The 19,408-nt window shown below is 37.3% G+C and overlaps 1 protein-coding gene across 1 annotated transcript in view; it reads left to right on the top strand.

Annotated features, from left to right (window-relative positions):
* The first annotated feature begins 3,923 nt into the window (after window positions 1-3,923).
* The window catches only part of cplx2 (complexin 2), an 18,925-nt gene continuing 3,440 nt past the window's right edge, over window positions 3,924-19,408 (top strand). Inside the window, exons 1-2 of the mRNA XM_027003553.2 lie at window positions 3,924-4,019; window positions 13,646-13,799. Coding sequence (XP_026859354.1) covers window positions 13,769-13,799 — 31 coding nt within the window. The 5' untranslated portion in view covers window positions 3,924-4,019; window positions 13,646-13,768. The remainder of the gene's footprint in view (window positions 4,020-13,645; window positions 13,800-19,408) is intronic.

Below are 19,408 nucleotides of genomic sequence, written 5' to 3' on the forward strand. Positions count from 1 at the left end.
AAGGCGATTCGTAAGATGACCTTGAGCTTGGGTTAATGAAGCCAAAACGATACTGCTGAATAACTAGCACATTACTGTGCTTCATTATATTTAGAACTGCATAGTTATACTGGATGATCGACAATAGCATTATGCTTTAGAACGCTGGCAGTAATTATAGCTAAACATAAACCTAAGGAGAATATGGGCTTGCAGGATAGAAATATAGAAATAAAAATATATAAACAGATGTAGTTTGCAAACATATACAATATGAATGGTTTGCAGTAAACCAATTGCTTTCTGTTGAAATGTTTATGTATAGAAAATATATAATGTCACAAATAAACTATTTCAGCTAACTTGCTTTACAGCTAAGGCCAGAGGTAATGTCTCATTTATGCAGAAGGTCTGATTTTGAACAAACTCAATACAATTAACTTCGGTGTGATTAATCACTTTAAACTGCATGTGATCTATAAGGCTACATTATTTAGAAAGAACTCAGTCTCTCTTACCTAGCTATATTAGAAACAGAAATCAGATGACCTTTTTGCAAAAAATCCAATGAGATGAAACAGTGCACTGGTTTTTAAAAGATAAGAAAACTCAGTAATTTACTGAACTGAAAACACACATCTCTGCAGAGGACTGTACAGCAGGAGCCTATTGGTGTACTATAAAAATGAGAGAAGCCACTTTGATCATTGGTTCCTTTCTGAGGATTAAAATGGAGAGTATATGTTTATGTCATACTAAGCCATAACCTTAGAAAGGCCATAAACCCTTAACAGATATAAAACAGATATCCCCCACCTTCCTGTCAGGCAGGCGATGGCTGCTCGAATGATGACACATCATCCATGAATCCACAATGCAAAGAGTGAAAAGAATCACAAGCCAAAAAGGAGCCCACAAGGGAGTTTCTGGATCTAAATAAAAGCCAAAAATTAAATCTATTTAATTATCTGGCAGAGTGTAAAAAAGTGTGCTGCATCAAAACTGAAATTCATTGGACATTTTCATAGACCAATTATTTGTGAGTGTGTTGCTTGCATCTAGTTTAATGTCTTTGGTCAATGCAGTTACTGCAATATGCTTAAGGACTACTGCAGTATACACAATGCAATTCACTCTGTTCTCTGACATTTTCTCCAGAGAGGCATTGTGATTGGGTTACCTCTGCCTGTCCATGGATGTCATGAATGAGGTTTTATTGTTCTTTTATTGTGGAGACAGGATAGAGTCGCATGCCAGCTGCTGTTCCTGGTTGGCAATATAAACCCTACTGGGAGTGCCTCCTCACCTAAAGCAAACATGAGACAAGACCAACATAATAACCAGCCATTGCTCTCAGTAGGATTCTCTCTTTAATAACAAAAGCCTGTTTCCTGAAATAATACAATGTGGATCACAGGCAAACATCGTTTACATACTGGACCCAAATTGCGATGCATTTACAGTCTGATTATCTTAGAGAAGTATCATGTGGAAACAGGTTTGTGACTATGACATTTATGATCTGAAGAATCACAGATAAAGCACAGTACTGAAAAGAAGCTTATACAATTAGCTTACACAAAGCTGGCATTACAGCATTTCTCCCCCATTCTGCCTTACTCTGCATTATTTATTATCTGATATTAATTCATCATGAGGATACATAAAAATATATGGTTTGATGTTGCAAGATGTATTTGGCACAAACCAGTATACAGGGTGTTTTCTGCATATTTTAGAATACTGTAAAGTTTTCATTGATATAAACAGCTCAGCTGCCAAGTAACACAAGAATGATACATCCATGCTAACCATGGTCAAATACATTGCAAACAATGCAATCACATTTAAACACATTTCCAAGGAACTTTGAAATGCTGAAATGTCTGATGGTGTCCTGTATAATGTTTGTTGCACACCAGTATTTGTTAGAGCAAACTGTAGTGCGTCATCAGCTGGTGATCAGATTCTTGTAATATTAAGTAACAGGAGGTATGAAGACTCCATAGATGGACTTGTGTTGCTGCGAGCACAGTCAAATCATTTGTAAAACAGTGATTTTCCATTCAGCAATTAGAAGAGAATTTTACAAGACTGGGTGGGTAAAATTGAAAAGCTGCTTTGAGAACAAGAAGCATTGTAATAAAAAATGGTTAATTTGTTCTCACTTACAGATTGATACTATGGTTTTATTCCCTAAACATAAAAGTCATACCTCAAACAGACTTATATGTGATATAACATCCATGACATGTGTCTCCTGATTAGTGTAGTAGTTTTCACATTTTTCATATTATAATTGTTTGCTTCTGTGGCTTTGCAGTAGCCTTTCACAGTTAAGATTGGGTAGCAGGCTCCTGGAGGAGGACTCATGTTAACACTGGTAGAGGGCCCCTGGAGGAGGACTCATGTTAAGACTGGTAGAGGGCCCCTGGAGGAGAACTCATGCACATGAATCATGCACATTTTAATTATTTTTTTTATTATTTTTGGCTTATACTGTAATTGAACCGTAGATCTGGTTACAGCTTTATATGCCTCAAATGCCAAATCTATTCTTAGGTAGTCTGGAAGAATCATATAAAATGTAGCTTAATTACTATTTGTTATATTTTTTGTTCCAGGATGCATATATTTGCCAATAGAAATTATACTGTATGATAGATTTCTGGTATAACAAGGTGCATAGAAAGATGCATTAAAAAGTGTTGATGCATCCCTGTACAGAAAATGGGTTAATTCTTTGAGGTTGTGCATCACAATTAATTGCTCCAAATGTTCTAACACTGAAAAAGCATGTGTATTTCTCTGTTTTATCAAGCAATAGCAGCGATATATATATTAGCATGTATGGTTAATAATTTTGAATCAGATATGATTATATTCTTTGGGCTATATTATCTTAATAAACACTGCTTATAGGGCAGGCTGAGCAGCTGTCACTAGTGTTTGTCTGGACCTGGTGGATGGCGAGGTGATGACAGGCAAGCACAAGCCTTTCACGACGATGCTTCAAGACCTCCAGTAACCAAACCCACTCAATGACCTCCAGTAACCGAACCCACTCAATGACCTCCAGTAACCGAACCCACTCAATGACCTCCAGTAACCGAACTCACTCAATGGCCTCCATAACCGAACCCACTCAATGACCTCCAGTAATCGAACCCATTCAATGACCTCCAGTAACCGAACCCACTCAATGACCTCCAGTAACCGAACCCATTCAATGACCTCCAGTAACCGAACCCACTCAATGACCTCCATAACCGAACCCACTCAATGACCTCCAGTAACCAAACCCACTCAATGACCTCCAGTAACCGAACGCACTCAATGACCTCCAGTAACCGAACCTGAACCCACTCAAAGCAAACTGAAGGGACTGAATGCGTGTAATGCTGAGCTGCAGACAGATGATGCCACTAGATGAAAGCTTAATTCATGTTGTTGTTGCACTTTATTTCAGCGCCTTTTCTGTCCTGTAAAGGGAAACATGATCTTGGTTCTGTATTTAATTAATGATAGACAAAGTTATAACAAGCTGCTCAAAACTTTCATTAGGCCTACTTATTTTATTTTGTATTGTTTTCACTATAGTTAATATGTATAGGAGAAAAATGAGTGATACTATTACCTGTAGAATACAGTATAAAATGATACTGGATTAGGATTAGGCATTATATGATATATTCTAGCAGGTTTTACAACTGTGTACACTCACAGAGGAAACTATATGGCATCTCTTCATTAATCATCAATTACTTTGTTGTGTTTTTGAATAGATTTTTGGGAGTATTTTGCATAAAAAGAAAATATACATACAGCTACATATGGCCAGTTATTTATAGCAGCTTTCTAAAGAATTAAATGATAAGGAGTGCGGGTAGAGACGGTGGGGGTGTGGGGGGGGTTTGGTGGCGGCAGTAGCGAGGAGCCGTAGAGGGAGGGTTTGAAAAGAAACCGAGCACCAGAGCCGACGCTGAATTCAAACGAGTAAGGACTACAGAGCCGTCACCTCGCTCTCTCAAACAGCGGAGGTTTGTAACCGTTCGATCATCGCATGCTCTTTTCATCTTCAGTAGAATAGACCTCAGCGAGAGATTTGCACTGAATGCCGTTAACGTCATTACCGCATGTTGCTGGTGAATGATACAATGGTGCACACTGTATCATGGGCGTGCAGAGTAAGGCGTGATCGGCCAATTTCAGCTCCATGTTACAAGGGAAAAAATCCAAGTAAATGTGACTAGCCAGGTGAACGTGGTTTTATCCGTAAGCTCACATATGTGTTTTAAGATGGGAGGTAGAAGCTGATGTCCGTGACGGGCAGAAATCTCGGAAGAGCGAACTGAACAGGCAGGTACAGATGGTTTGTTGATTTCATTGTATAGGCTACCGGTTAAACGTTAGTGTCATAAAACAGAAACTGTAAACACCTTCTCGCCATACTGTGGTATGCTCTAGTTCCACCCTTAACATCCTTATGATTTCTGTCTTACATTTATGTGCATCTTTTGCGCACCACATCTCAATAATTTATTGAAGCAGCATTGATCTTCCCTGATGCTTTATATTGAGATGTGTGTGTGTGTGTGTGTGTGTGTGTGTGTGTGTGTGTGTGTGTATTCTGTAATATAACTCTTATGAATGAGTTATATTACAGTGTGTACAGTCTGTGTGTGTGTGTAATAATCAATACAATTTAGCAGAAACTACCTTTAAAGTTAAAAAAAAAATTTGTGGTTTTGTCTAAAAATTGTTACAATATGAACAAATCAGTTAACTTTGGAGAAAGATCCTCAAAAATCAAATTAATATACTTCAACAAATATACTACATACACCACTCATGGTGACAATAAAAAAAATTCAACCACACAGTAAATAAATAGGGCAAAAACGCACAGAGTGGTTAAACAGACAATAACACGTCATTTCCCAGCGTGGCAGTGACACTAGTTTTCAACTGGACTCATGACAGACACCACAAATGCACCACCAGTACCTGAGGCCAAAGATAAATCACTACATCCTCATACCATTCCTCATATGCTTCCTTGAGGATGCTGTCCAAGCTGTAACTGTGCCAGAAAAATATGCTGTAATCTGTAATTAGAGCGGGCTATGCCGTGACATACACTCATGCGTGTCCACCCCATGAAGGTTAGCAAGGACATACAGAGCATTCACATTAATCAAACGATAAGTGGACACACAGTGATTAACACTCAAATCATAAAAATGCATCTGCCCAATTAAGCCAGGAAAAAAGACGCAGATAAGAAAATGTTAAAAATACATTTTAAAAATGCAGTGTGTGGACCTACATCTGTGAGGGATACTTTGATCAACCATTTGAAAGCACCAAGTCTAATACTAATACCTAAGAATAAGTTGAGAACCAAAATCATGCACTGACTGTATTTCTCCTCACCAATGCTTTATTTTATGCAGGAATAGACCAAAATAGCTGAATTTGTCACTCTTTAGCCTTCACAGATGTGGTTTGTAAGCCAACAAACTACTGCTTGGGTAAAGGTACAGTATACAGTTCTTACATTTTTATGCTGGTCCGTACATCAAAATAATTCTAGCACTGCTCAATACATTTCCAGCCTAACAAGATATCACACAAATCTGGGCCAAGACTCAAAGATTAGATTTATCACCGTGAGAGAGAAGCATGTTAAGACCATGACACTAGAGATGTGTGCAGGGGAATGGCAGGCTGGAAGCCTTCTCTCTGTCTTACAGATGCAAGGACATCAGCAGAGGCCTAGGAGCTGGCAGAGAAATCGAGTGCTAAATTATTCAGATCAGTACAAACAAAACAAAACAAAAAAACCCTACCGAAATGCAACATGAGATTTTTAAGTTTTACATTTTTTGGGAGGCCATGATGGCATTAGAATAGACATAGAAACTCATTAAACTTTCCAGTCTGGTAGACTGCAGGAGAAAGCTAGCAAGGCAGCGAAGGACCTTAACGAAACTCACCAGGTATGGCAGTTCCAGGTCAGCAAGACCACTTTTGTGTTCTTTGTGGTGTATGCAGTTCTCTTTTTACTGCTAGGATACTGCAGATTAGAGCATTTGGTGATTTAGAGTTTGATGCTTTTTTTTGCCTGAAGGCTTTCACTGTACTTCATTACCTGGTCAGTACAAATCTAAAAAAAAAAACTGCAATAGACAGATACATTGGCCATGACATTATTTTCAACAAGTTGTCATGATGGGTACCTCTGAGGGTCCCACAATATGTTCTCTGTGCACAAGAAGTGAACTTGATTCTAGAAAGATTTTTAAACACTAATGCCATTGACACCATCTCTGTGGACAGTAGGGAGACAGTAGGGAAGTTGGCTCTAATTGAAAAGTCTTTTAATCTAGCAAAATGTAGCAGACATAATGCTCTTTTGGGCTGCCTGCTCATGGCAAGCATCTATAATAAGAGCTTATCTACCTCCCTCACACTCTTCCTTCTTCTAAGTGGCTAGCTCCTGGGCTGACACACATGGATGCAGAGTACCCTTCAAAATATTAAAGATTCTCGAGCAAGCCAACAGTCGAAAAAATAGAAGGGTCATCAGTTAGAAGTTTTGGAAATCAAAACCGCTGTTTATGTGATCGGGAAATATTTGTTTTTTCATGACTTAAGTTGTTCATTTGAAATGAAAAAAACGAAATGATTTAATCCTGAATTTTATTCCTAAATTTCCGACTCAAAGGTTTAGTTTTGCTTACTATTTTGATTTTGCCTGTGTCAAATAAACACTTCCTGTGGGCAGTGGTAGCACAGTGTTTAAGATACGTGCCTTGTTGTCTCTCTGTTTGGACAATCTGAAAGGGTGAATGACTTTAGAGCAGTAGAGACTGTGAATAACCTTAGAATGCATCAAGTTCTTAAGTTTGACAAATGAAACTTTTTTTTGGCAGTTTTAGTCATCTATAGTTCATTTGTAACAAAATATACTAGTTTTGATTAAATGTCCTGTATCTGCAGATATATATCTACTTTATTTACTTGTCATATCAAGTGCATAAACCTTTGTATGAAACTGACGAGCTGATTAAGCAGTGAAGTGAGCACATGACAGATATAGTGCATTATGACAGAGGCTAATTGGCCCCCACAGGAGAATGGGGTGCCCATGACCTTCTATGCTATCAGCACACACTGATATATTTTGACACTTACTTAGCAGGAAGTCAGTAAAATTGAATGCATAACACCCACCTCCACCCCCCACCCCCCAAGTAAGTGTCTGCAACTGCTCTCACTCTGCAGTAGGTATATTATTCATATGTTGGCCTAAGAATTTGACAGTAAAATGTCAGAGAATGGCATCAAACAGCCAGTTTCATGCGCCTGGTGACATGCTGTACTGAGACCTGGAATAATTCAGCACTGGGAAAAATAAGTAGCCCCAACATAGGGACTGTTTTTGTTAAACAAGATTAAGAACCTTTAGAAGAAAATGAAGTTGAAGATAAGTACAGATGTCCATTCTGAGAGAACTGACCCAGGAGACTGGTGAATGTAGGTGGGTTGAAGTAGTGATCGGTATAGAAGAGACCATGTGCTGGATTCTCCAAGGCCACTCTTTTTGCCTCACTAGGTCTCATCATTCTGTCCTGGCAGCTATTTTACACCAGAAGTTTTTGCCCTGGTAACAACTCTTCACACCTGATTCTATAATGACACTTCATTTGCCCTAGCCAATTTATTAAGTATGCTCTGGTGAGACCTAAAAGAATACATAAAATATATGCTCAGTTATATTTTATGCAGCCCTTTAGTGTATTTTTTAATTACTCTGAAAGAGATAAAGGCACTCTTTGAATGCTCAGAACAATAGAGTCCATGCTTCACTATCGTTCCGTAAATGCGTTTTAAAGTCAAAGAAAATGTAATTGTCACAATACTGTGAAAAGCTGAGAAATGCCATCCACACACCGTACCATGAGGAACACCGTCACTCATCACAAAACACGTGAATTATTGTTCAGTCAAGCGTGAAAGTTAATTAATGACACAGTGGGCATGGGCGAAGAGTTCGGTAACCTCCTGAGACCCAGTGCACAGTAAAGTCAAATTACAAAATCTCCTCACATGAGGATGCAGTGTCTCCTAAAATCAAATCACATGGTACACTGTATTGTTCCAGATATAGTCCAAGAACATCTCAAGACTTAGATGTTCTAGTCTTGCAAATTTCACAAGAACATATGCCCACCTTCTGTTTACTTGTACTTTAGACAGATTATACTGATCTTACAAAATTTGTTAAGACAGGTTTTAGATACCTTTTTGTAGTACTTTCATGTCACATGCAATATAATTATGTAATATAATTATGAGATTTAAATCTTGTATTCAGGTGCAGCATTTTTTTGTTTGTTTGTTTGTTTTTGTGTGGCTCTGTTGTTAAAATATAATTGAGGCTGAGTAAAGACAGACCCATCTTTCTCCCATGTGTGATTGGCTGCATGTCCCATATTGAATCTTATCATCAGTGGTGCTTTGCTGTCAGAATAACTTTGTAAACCAAGCAGAGCAGAACAGAGTTTAACCTAATTACCCTTCATGGCCTGACTTCCAACATCTCTACATGTGGCTCACAGTTATTTCTGCATATGGGACGTTCCTCGGTTTCCTTATCTCTGAAGCCAAACCTTCCTGTAGAAACAAGTCAGTTAACTTGAAATAAAGTGATTGAATAGTGATACAAACTATTCACATTATACATTATGCATACATAGTAATATTACTATGTATATATTTTTTGTTATGTATGCATAACAAACCAAGTATGCAAGTCACGTGGAACAGAAACTGGAAGCATAAATGCTGTATTCTTCACTGTAATACTTCAGCAAGATTTCCACCTTTAGTCTATACAGTTTTGTATGCCAAGTATCCACTGGAATTTTCTTCTGTAATAACAAACACTTTTTTTATGGTAAAAGAAATAAAGTACTTAGAACAACAAACGGATCTGAAATGTTATACATTATGTCTAACTAATTTCAATATGCATGGATAACTAGAGATTGTAGATTTACGTCATCCACAAAATATTGTTCTTTTAATTAGATTAATCTCCAACCTGAACTGGCAATTATGTTCCACAATCAGTGAAATGTTACAATATGGTACTATCTGTGAAACAGGTTATTTAGAGAAAGAACAATAATTTCTATAAACAAATATTTCAAAGAAATGTCATCCATTGTTGTCATTCACCCAACATAAAATTACACCTTTGAACACTTTTCACTAATTCATTATGATAAAAAAATAAGAGGGAAAAGCCTAAAATGGCATCTGTAAGAGCTTTGTGTTCAATTTGACAATTTAATGCCTAATGGAAAATGCATTAAAAAACTAAGTGCATTAATTGTAGTGCATTAAATTAAGCAGTTTGACACCCATTATATCTGCTTTGATGTGAATAGAAAACTAGAAAATGACAAAAGTGTAAAAAGGAATCTCTTTAGAATTTGGACATATCCATTTTATCTTGCAATTACAGTGTGTTTCCAAGCATTTGTTTCATTTCCCACTGTCTTGGGTAATAGGCTATAATGACAAAGAAAGCCATGTACTGTTAGAGATGTATTTTATGACTGCAAGCAAGGGACAATGGTGGTGTGTATAAGAATCTTAACATGGGATAGAGGGGAACAGCAGTTTTGTTGCAGTCTGAGTTTTTGGGGGAAAAATGAATGAAACCACACCTTCTTACCATCTAGCAAGACCTGCTATAATCCATGATTATCCAACCACAAGAGTATGTAAGATTTGATTTTGCAAAATGCACTGAAAAGGAAAGATTCAGTGGAATTCTAGATGGTTGTGAATACTGTTTGCTTTAACAGTGCCCTATATATTTGTTATTTCATCCATTTTTCATATAATTTTGTTTTATATTCAGATTTGAATGTATTAATTATTCAAATGTAAAAAACATAAAATTGTTAAAATATACATAATCTGGTGTATTATGTGCAGCAGAGGCTCATTGCCTTTTCCACAGAGTTAATTGCTATGGAGCAAGAATAATGAGTCTAGACCCTGACTGGAGACTGAATTTTTCCTCAAGGCTTTGTTACTGTTTTTTTGCATCATGCGTTCTTTGTATATAAGCATCCGTGGGGTCAAGCGGCTGTTTGTATGTTGAACTGTAGTCCTGACAGCTGCTTGGCACTAAGAAAATTCACCCTTATCTGCTGATTTTCTACCACCTGGTCCTACTTGTCAAAATCATTAAAGTGTAGCTGAAAAGGATGGTTACAATAGGATTAAGGGATGCAGCCAGTGATCATGCATGTCTCTCTTAAACATATGTCCTTATGTCCTTGAAAGACTGAAGAGGTTCCCATCCTCAGTGGTATTACCCAGCAGATACGACAAAATGGCAAACGCATGCATATCATTTACTCTGTGCTACAATCGGTCAGTCCTATGTGCCTCCATGTGCAGATCAGTATGCCTGGGAAAACACACTGGGAAGAAATCCACAGTCCCCCTATAAATAAATAATCTGTTCTCAGATTAGAACATGTCTAGATGTGGAGGCAAGATCAGGCTTTTAGAATCATATGTTCAAATTAGAGGCACTGCTGCATAGACAAGCTCCTTTTTTTACCATCATGACAGAGAAAGCAATGCTGCAAGCCAGCAGAACAGATATCAGTACTCCTATATAGACCTTGCATTGTGAGATTTACTAATTCAGTAAATGGAACAAGTAAACTAATGTAATTGTGTCCAGAGATTTCAAAGTTCAAGTTCAAAGTTCAAAGTTCAAAGAGGTTTTATTGTCATTTCAGCTATATAGAAGTACACAACAAAAACGAGACAATGTTCCTCCAGGACCATGGTGCAACACAAAACAACAGTGCCACAGACAACATGCTACACAAGTGCAAAATGTCCAATATAATGCAAAATGTCATTAAACAAACATTAAATAATAAATACAGGACAGGATAAATACAAATCTTCATGATTTAACTTATGTTAAAGACTTGTGTTCATCATCCCTTTTGAGCGCTATAAGCATAATGAGTGCTGGAAAAAGTAAAAAATAATAACAATGTTTGAATATATCTACTATTAGTAGACTATTCTTTTTATCTGCTGATTTGTATTGTGAAATCAAATGCCCTGGAGTGAAGTACTGCAGTGGGGTAGTTTGCCACTGAAATGGAGGTTATGTAATGACCACTAATAGCTGCAGGAAGGGAAAAAGCCACTTTAGTGCTGCTAAACAAACAAAACCTTCCTAAGGCTGTATTCCCCCTCGGTTTTACATTAAAACATGCTTGAGGTACAGCACTTTTCAAAAATCAGAGAGAGGAAGGGGCACACAAACCAACAAGCTAACTAAGAAATACATATTTGGCAAAATGGGCTAATATACAATCAGCTTCTTTTTACCATGCAGTTTTATTCTGATGGAGTGACACTATTGTCATTATGCTAGCCTAATTCTAAAAACACACCACCAAATAAAGATGTTTGAAAGTTTTATAAAGTGGTTCGTTTTCAATCTTGTTTAAACATCGCAGTAATGCTGTTTAAATATCTCACTATACATGTATAAATTTGCCCACAAGTTCCCCTCTTAAAAAGAAAAGAAGGGGAAAAAAATGATTCACTACCAATTCTTTGAAAGCTGACTATGTGTAGTGTTCACTGTGTTAATGCAATTCATGGAAATATGCTCTGTTCCCAGCCATTCTTTGACTGCAGAAAGACTTCAATAACTGCAGCTTTTAGAACAGGCCACCTTTGAAATGCAGCAAAATGTCACAAATTCTCTACTGAGACCTTGTGTGTTTACATGTGTCAGTAGGTGAATTTCAGTTTGGATCATATGTTTGGTTACATTTATATTGACTGTGACCTTAGTTGGACTATGACCATTGGATCACACTGACTTGTGATCATATTTTAGTCAGACTAAATGTTTTTAGCTATGCTTATATCAGAGTATTGGACCATTGGTGTCCACTGAGTTATCAGTTTATTAGGTACACTTACTATGTAATTGTAACTATTGTCTACAGCTCCATTGTTGTACTTATTGTCTACCTACAGTCTTTGGTGATTTCCGAATATTCAGACGTCTTTTTCATGAATAACCTGCTTCTTTTTAGGATGAGTGATGTATGAATATTTTGTGTGTGTCCATATAGACGTTTATGCTGGGTTTTGCATATTTATTTGCAAGAGCATTTATAGTATAAAGATATATTGAAAGCATCCGGCAAGAACCTGCGCTTTGGCCAATCATAAAAGAGGCCAGTAAAGCTTGCCATTACATCCATACAAGACTCCAATACAGTCAGTCCACAGATTTCAGAGGACAACAGTGTTGCCAGCAAAACTGCATTCCATCTTAGAACTGACAGTCCACAGCTCCAGCTGTAGGAAAGGCATGCTTAATAAATTGATCGTTCTTTGCAGTTTTTTATTAAATCTGCCATTGCACAATGCTTCTACACAATGTGCTGAGAAAGGCATATAATGACATAATGTAATGTACCCAGCCCAAAAACTGAGTGAGCTGTAAAGTGTTTGAAATCGGTCAGACTGTACACCGTCAGCACATGCTAATTTCTAAGACCATGCCTAAACAAAATTGTTGTAAAATATATGGTTGCATCTGAGGTGAATGTCCTGACGCAATGTCCAGTTTTATGTTTTGACCTCCTGTGTACTAAGCGTACAGTTCGTGGTGTTGATATGTTCATTTCTTATATGTAACGAATTACATAAGTGGGTAAATACTTTACGTGTACAATTACTACCATTTGTTTTCAGCCGTGACAAACTTCCCAGAAGAATTACTTCCTGCAGTTGCCTTTTCCAAAACACGCCATGCTGCTAGGGAAACCAAGGCGGAGGCAAGGTGTGCAGGAGTGACACCTTTGGCTTGTTTAATAAGCTTAATGATAAATGGTGTGCTAAGCATACTAAAGGCAAATATAATGGAAGGGATTTCCATCAAAATACTATACATAGAAACCTAGCAATGTTCTATCCATTTACACTGAAGTCCATTCACTTTAACACTGAAAGGTCATGTATGATTTTTCCAAAGTGCAATAACCTGTTGCTCTAAGCTCCTTTTAACATACTGTAGCCATAAGAAATGCATTTTGTATATTAACTAGTAATTCTGATATATGCCATGTTAGCTTTGTTATCTTGAACTTTAAGAAAGATTTAATAGTTAAAAGACTTAGAAATATTAATTCATGCACTTTCTTTCAGTAAGACAGCTATTTCATACCCTGATCTCAAGCAGAATTCAGAGAAATTGCTGGATTTCATCTTATATCTTACAAATTTGCAATCATTTTTGTTCAGATTTTCATGAACAAATATGTTACCTGATTCTGACTTGGAACTGCCTACTACTGAAGAGTGTCATAATTTGTGCTGCAGTGGTCACATATCTCTTGCTATAGTCAGGCACAGTCACTTCAGTAGTCAATGTCTTAATGAACATTTCATATATTTTAGTCCTCAGTTCCTGCATAATAACCTACATGACACTGTAATAATTAAAATAATAGCTCATTTAAAACCCCCATTTAAGATCATCACGTACCAGCTCCTTAACATTTCTTTCTTTTTTCCCCAACAGACATAAAAGCTTCATCATCAAGCACAGAGTACACACTCTGGAGGACTGACACAATAGGAACTACCAATAGACTACATGCACCATTCTCTGTAGCTGGAAGAACAACAGATATAATAGTGCATCATGGATTTTGTAATGAAGCAAGCATTGGGAGGTAAGTGAAAGATATTAACCTCTGTGTCATCAAATTATATCTAGTATAATGTGAGCTTAGAGATGTACATTTTAGCAAAGAGATTTTATTGTTTTCATTAATTCAAGATCAGACCAAAAGCCCATTTCCAGATTTTGCTGTACAGCAAAGAGATCAAGGCCCTTAATTAACACCAGGATGGATCTTAAGGTCATGTTAATACACAGGTTTGCACATACACTCCAATTGAGTAGCAGAATATCCGGTAATTGTATTTCTAAAGAGACTGTTATTTTTACTATTGTTGGAGCGTGTAATTTCATTTATGTATGACTGCTAGATTTTCTGATTTAATAGATTAGATTTTGTTCAAAGGTCCGTGAGTCCTCAAATAAATTTTTTCAGTTTGTTTTCATCAGCGGAATGACTACAGCTAATGTTTCACCCTCCTGCCACCCTTACATTAGCCAGATGTTGCAGGCTATTCAGAGCTATTGTGACCTCATGATAGCTGCCTGTGTACTGTGATGTGCTGTGCTACAGAAATCTTTTAACCTGAATTACAGCTATAAGTCTTTTTACATGGTTATCAGGCAATCTTTTAGCCTTTAAATGTTTAACTTCTAAAAAGGTTTTTCACCAACTAATGTGTACATACCTTGCATCAGTAGTGATCCAGTAGTTGAACATAAGTTGGTCTACAAGCAAATTTCATTGCCAGTAACAAAATGTTAAAATAAATCTTGATATTTTGATATTTTGTCAGAAATTCATAAATAACAGAAATTGATACAGTCTGAAATACAGACTGTGGTTCATAACTATTTCATTACAATAAATAGTTTTACAGATTGGCTTTTGATATTGGTAAATAGTTCAAAACAAAAAAGATTGAGGAACACTAGGAATAAGGGGGCTTAATTAGAAAACAATAAATGAGGTGAGGAGAGATACATGCAGGTTTAAACAGAAGTGTAGAAATACATCCCACAAATTTGTTCAAGATCTGTCTACATGCCCTCTGCTGGTGTCCCCCTGCATTCATGCCAAAGCACCAGTTCAGTGTTGCTTAGGTAGTATGAGCAGGGTCATTATAATGCTTAAAGTACACCTCTGTCACAGTTTCTCTATAACAGTGGGCAGCATGCTGTCTTTAAGAATCTGGGGTTGCTGCATTTGGTCAGGTCTAGGTTCAGCAATGTTATGTGCCCAAAGCATGAGGTCAGCTGACTACCTGAATATACTGTACGACCAGGTTATTCCATCAATGAATTTTTTCTTCCCTGTTGGCACGGGCATATTCCAAGATGACAATGCCAGGATTCATCAGACTCAAATTGTGAAAGAGTGGTTCAGGGAGCATGAGACATCATTTTCACACATGGATTGGCCACCACAGAGTCCAGACCTGAACCCCATTGAGAATCTTTGGGATGTGCTGGAGAACAATTTGCGCAGTGGTCCAAATCTCTCATCATCAGTACAAGATCTTGGGGAAAAATTAATGCAACTCAGTTTCTCTATAACAGTGGGCAGCATGCTGTCTTCAAGAACACAGCTGTATTTCTGCCTTATCCATGAACATTTAAGTTCTTGCTAGTGCCCTGAGATCTGTCAGAGAGCCAAAGAGAAATGGTTCTATAAAAAGTTGCTACCCATGACATGCTTTACAATAATAGGGTATCTTTTGGGTGGTATGGCTGCCAAAGTGGCACTATGATGTTTTATATGTAGTAGCACAGTAATAGCACAGTAGTATCATATTAGCACAGTAAGGGAGTTTAATTTGTTTAACCCATGTTGCCAACTATAAACTTGTAATATCTTTAAGATAAGAGTTAAGAATGGCCCTGTGGCATTTTTCATTTAAATACACTTGGATTTTTTTCAAATCTAAAACAAAATCTTAATAAATATATACATAATAGCAATGAGTGTTCCTCCATGCCCCAATGCACTGTGAAAGCTTGTATTGAAACTTCACCCAAACAGTTTATTCTTATATAATATATAGCCTTTGTGACCACATATTAATGTGTTTTTAGAAAAATGTGTATACAATTGTGTTTAGCTTTGTAATGGTAGAGATGCAAGATTTATCTATGAAGGTCATCCATTATTAAAAACATTTCTACTCAGCAAACTTCTAGATATTTTATTATTCACAAGTAAGTATAAAGCATTACATCAGCTCCGTTTTCCTAAGTCTGTCTTCAGGCTTGTTTAACAAACTGTTAAAAATACTTAAACACAATTAGATGTGAAATTGTTTATTGATTTTTTTTTTTACAAAATGTAGGCTAAAACAGTAATACATGGGTTTTTAAAGTGTGATCTAACTGTGAGCTCCTGTAATATTTGACATAGAATGGCTGAAGTAAAAAGATCACTGTAACATTGACCTAAGATGTGTATAAAACTGTGCCCTATTCACTATCCTCTACTTGTGAAAATCTGGATCACTACATAGAGCCCTATTATAGAATTTGTCAAGATAGTGAACAGTTTCAAACATCATGTTGTGTGTTAGCTCATTACTGTGCGACAGACGATTGCATCACATAAACAATCTGAACATCATGCCACATTGTAGCAAGTCTGACAACATGCCAGACAGCATATTCATTTCACCATGTCTTTATCAGCCACTGAGGTAATGTAATATATCAAACTGCCCAGTAGCTAACTGGCTAGCTAGTTTGTAAAAAGCGATTTTTATCACAAAATTATTTTATCTGAGAACTATGAAATCTAGTTAACTAGATTTCATTTATACACTACTTATTGCGGTGCATTGTGGGATTGTTATAGTGCATTGAATATCCAACAGTATGCTATTGGACACCACTACAAGATGGCGGAACCCCAAGGTTTTGGACACATCTTTACTGTTTCATAATCCAAGACCTTTTCTATAGACACTTGGTGCAGTAGTGGCACTAAGTGACCTATTTTATTACTGCTTTTATCCAAGAACACTAAGAACCTAATTAACATGTTAATTTAGGAAAGCCTTGCGATTTGCATATCAACAAGAATTAGGGGTTTTCTATGATATATGAATATAGCTCCAACCAACCCTGCATTATAATCATAGGATTTGGTCACCCATCCATCACCAGAGTCTTATTCCCATAATGCTTTGATGTAAAGGCATGCAGAATCTGATAAAGAAGGAAATCTCCTCTTTTGTTATGCTAACTAATCTTTACATGGCTTTAAAATTGACTGAAATAAATGGGCCACATATCTTCTGTATGCAGTTACACTGATTCTGAAGAAGACTCTATAGCACACCTAAAAAGCTTTTTCTTGAAATTTGTGGTTACTATTGAAACATTATTGTAGCAAATGAATAGAATCTGTATTAAAAAGCCAGTCCAGGGACTCTGAATTTAGAGGTCAGACTTTTCTGTACTATTCAACCATACCATTCAGATATGAATGAGGCAGTGAGATCAACGACCTTGACATGATGTGGAATGTCAAAAAAAAAGCTTGGGCATACAAATCCATTTAGTGGAAAAGAGGACCATTGAGCCTGCTAGTTAATTATCTATTATGAAGCTCCAGGGGGGTGGGGGATAGGGGTGGCCTTTGCCCACGGTTTTGAATGACCTTCTACCACTACCAATCCTCTTGTGGCTGTGGAGGCACCTGCCTACAACTAGACCTCATTTGAATGCTAATCTGTTAACCCAAGGTGTCCAAGGCACAGATTCATTTACCAGTTAAAGTACCCACTGGCAGTTCTTTGCTCCTGAATGTCCTTAGAGGCATGTAGACATAGTTCATCAGTATTGAGGACACAACATTTACATTCAGGTCAGGGTATAAATACACAGCTTGGCCAAAAAAAAAAGGTCACCACCTGGATTTAACTAAGTAAATAGGTAAGAGCCTCCCAATGGATAATTACTGCATGGGTGATTATGTTTCAGCTGGCAACAAGTTATTTAACCCTAACTGATGCAGTGATTAGCTTCTCATTTGTTAAACAACCATGTCGAAAGACACATCCTGTGGTTGTGGAAAAGACGTTAATCGGTTACAGAAGGGTCAGATTATTGGCATGCATCAAGCAGAGAAAACATCTAAGGAGATTACGGAAACTACTAAAATCGGGTTAAGAACTGTCCAACACGTTATTAAAAAGTGGAAGGACAGTGGGGAAACATCATCTTCGAGGAAGGAATGTGGTCAGAAAAAAATCTTGAATGATCGTGATTGGCGATCACTTAAACGTGGTGAAATCAAATAGTAGAAAAACAACAGTAGAACTCCAGGATATGTTTAATAGTGAAAGTAAGAGCGTTTCCACATGCACAATGTGAAGGGAACTCAAGGGATTGGGACTAAACAGCTGTGTAGCCTTAAGAAAACTACTTGTCATTGAGGCTAACCAGCAAAAACGGCTTCAATTTGCTAGGGAGCATAAAGATTGGACTCTGGAGCAATGAAAGAAGGTCATGTGGTCTGATGAGTCCAGATTTACCCTGTTCCAGAGTGATGGGCAGATCAAGGTAAGAAGAGAGGCGGCTGAAGTGATGCACCCATCATGCCTACTGTACAAGCCTGTGGGGACAATGCTATGATCTGGGGTTGCTGCAGTTGGTCAGGTCTAGGTTCAGCGACGTTATGTGCCCAAAGAATGAGGTCAGCTGACTACCTGAATATACTGAACGACCAGGTTATTCCATCAATGGATTTTTTCTTCTCTGATGGCACAGGCATATTCCAAGATGACAATGCCAGGATTCATCAGGCTCAAATTGTGAAAGAGTGGTTCAGGGAGCATGAGACATCATTTTCACACATGGATTGGCCACCACAGAGTCCAGACCTGAACCCCATTGAGAATCTTTGGGATGTGCTGGAGAACAATTTGCGTAGTGGTCCAAATCTCTCATCATCAATACAAGATCTTGGGGGAAAATGAATGCAACTCTTGACAGAAATAAATGTTGTGACATTTCAGAAGCTTGTGGAAACAATGCCACAGCGAATGTGTGCCAGAATCAAAGCTAAAGGCGGTCCACGGAAATATTAGAGTGTGTGACCTTTTTTTTTTTGGCCAGGCAGTGTATATTCCTGTATGTATATATTATATACTCTATATATAATAATATATATTCAAATGTCAATGGCCCCTCAGTTAGTACTTTTTCTTGTAAGTGTAGCAGTGCAAAATGCTTTTTTAATCATGTCCACGGCTAGCTAGCAACTGATGATTGAGGAAAATGTTATTTAATGCATTATGTTACATGATGTAATATTTTAGGGTTGCACAAGTAGGTTAACTTACATTTCAAACAACATGGCCAAATGTTACTGTATTTTTATAATTTTTATTCAGCAGGGTGCCATATAAAACAATCTAAATTAAACACTGGATGTCATCAGATTTTGCTGAATACTGATAAAACATCAGTCCTGCTGGTAGGGTCTAGGGCTGCTCAGGCTAAGGTCCTTCTTCACCTGGATGGCTTTACAGTGACACTCTCTGTACATATCTCTGTCCTTCAACAACTTCATTGGCTTTCAGTTACATGTAGCCAATTCAAAATACTAACACTAGTATTATTATTGTTGTTGTTGTTGTTGTTAGTAGTAGTAGTAGTATTGTTGTT

Source organism: Electrophorus electricus, chromosome 12, assembly GCF_013358815.1.
Source record: "Electrophorus electricus isolate fEleEle1 chromosome 12, fEleEle1.pri, whole genome shotgun sequence".
NCBI lineage: Eukaryota > Metazoa > Chordata > Actinopteri > Gymnotiformes > Gymnotidae > Electrophorus > Electrophorus electricus.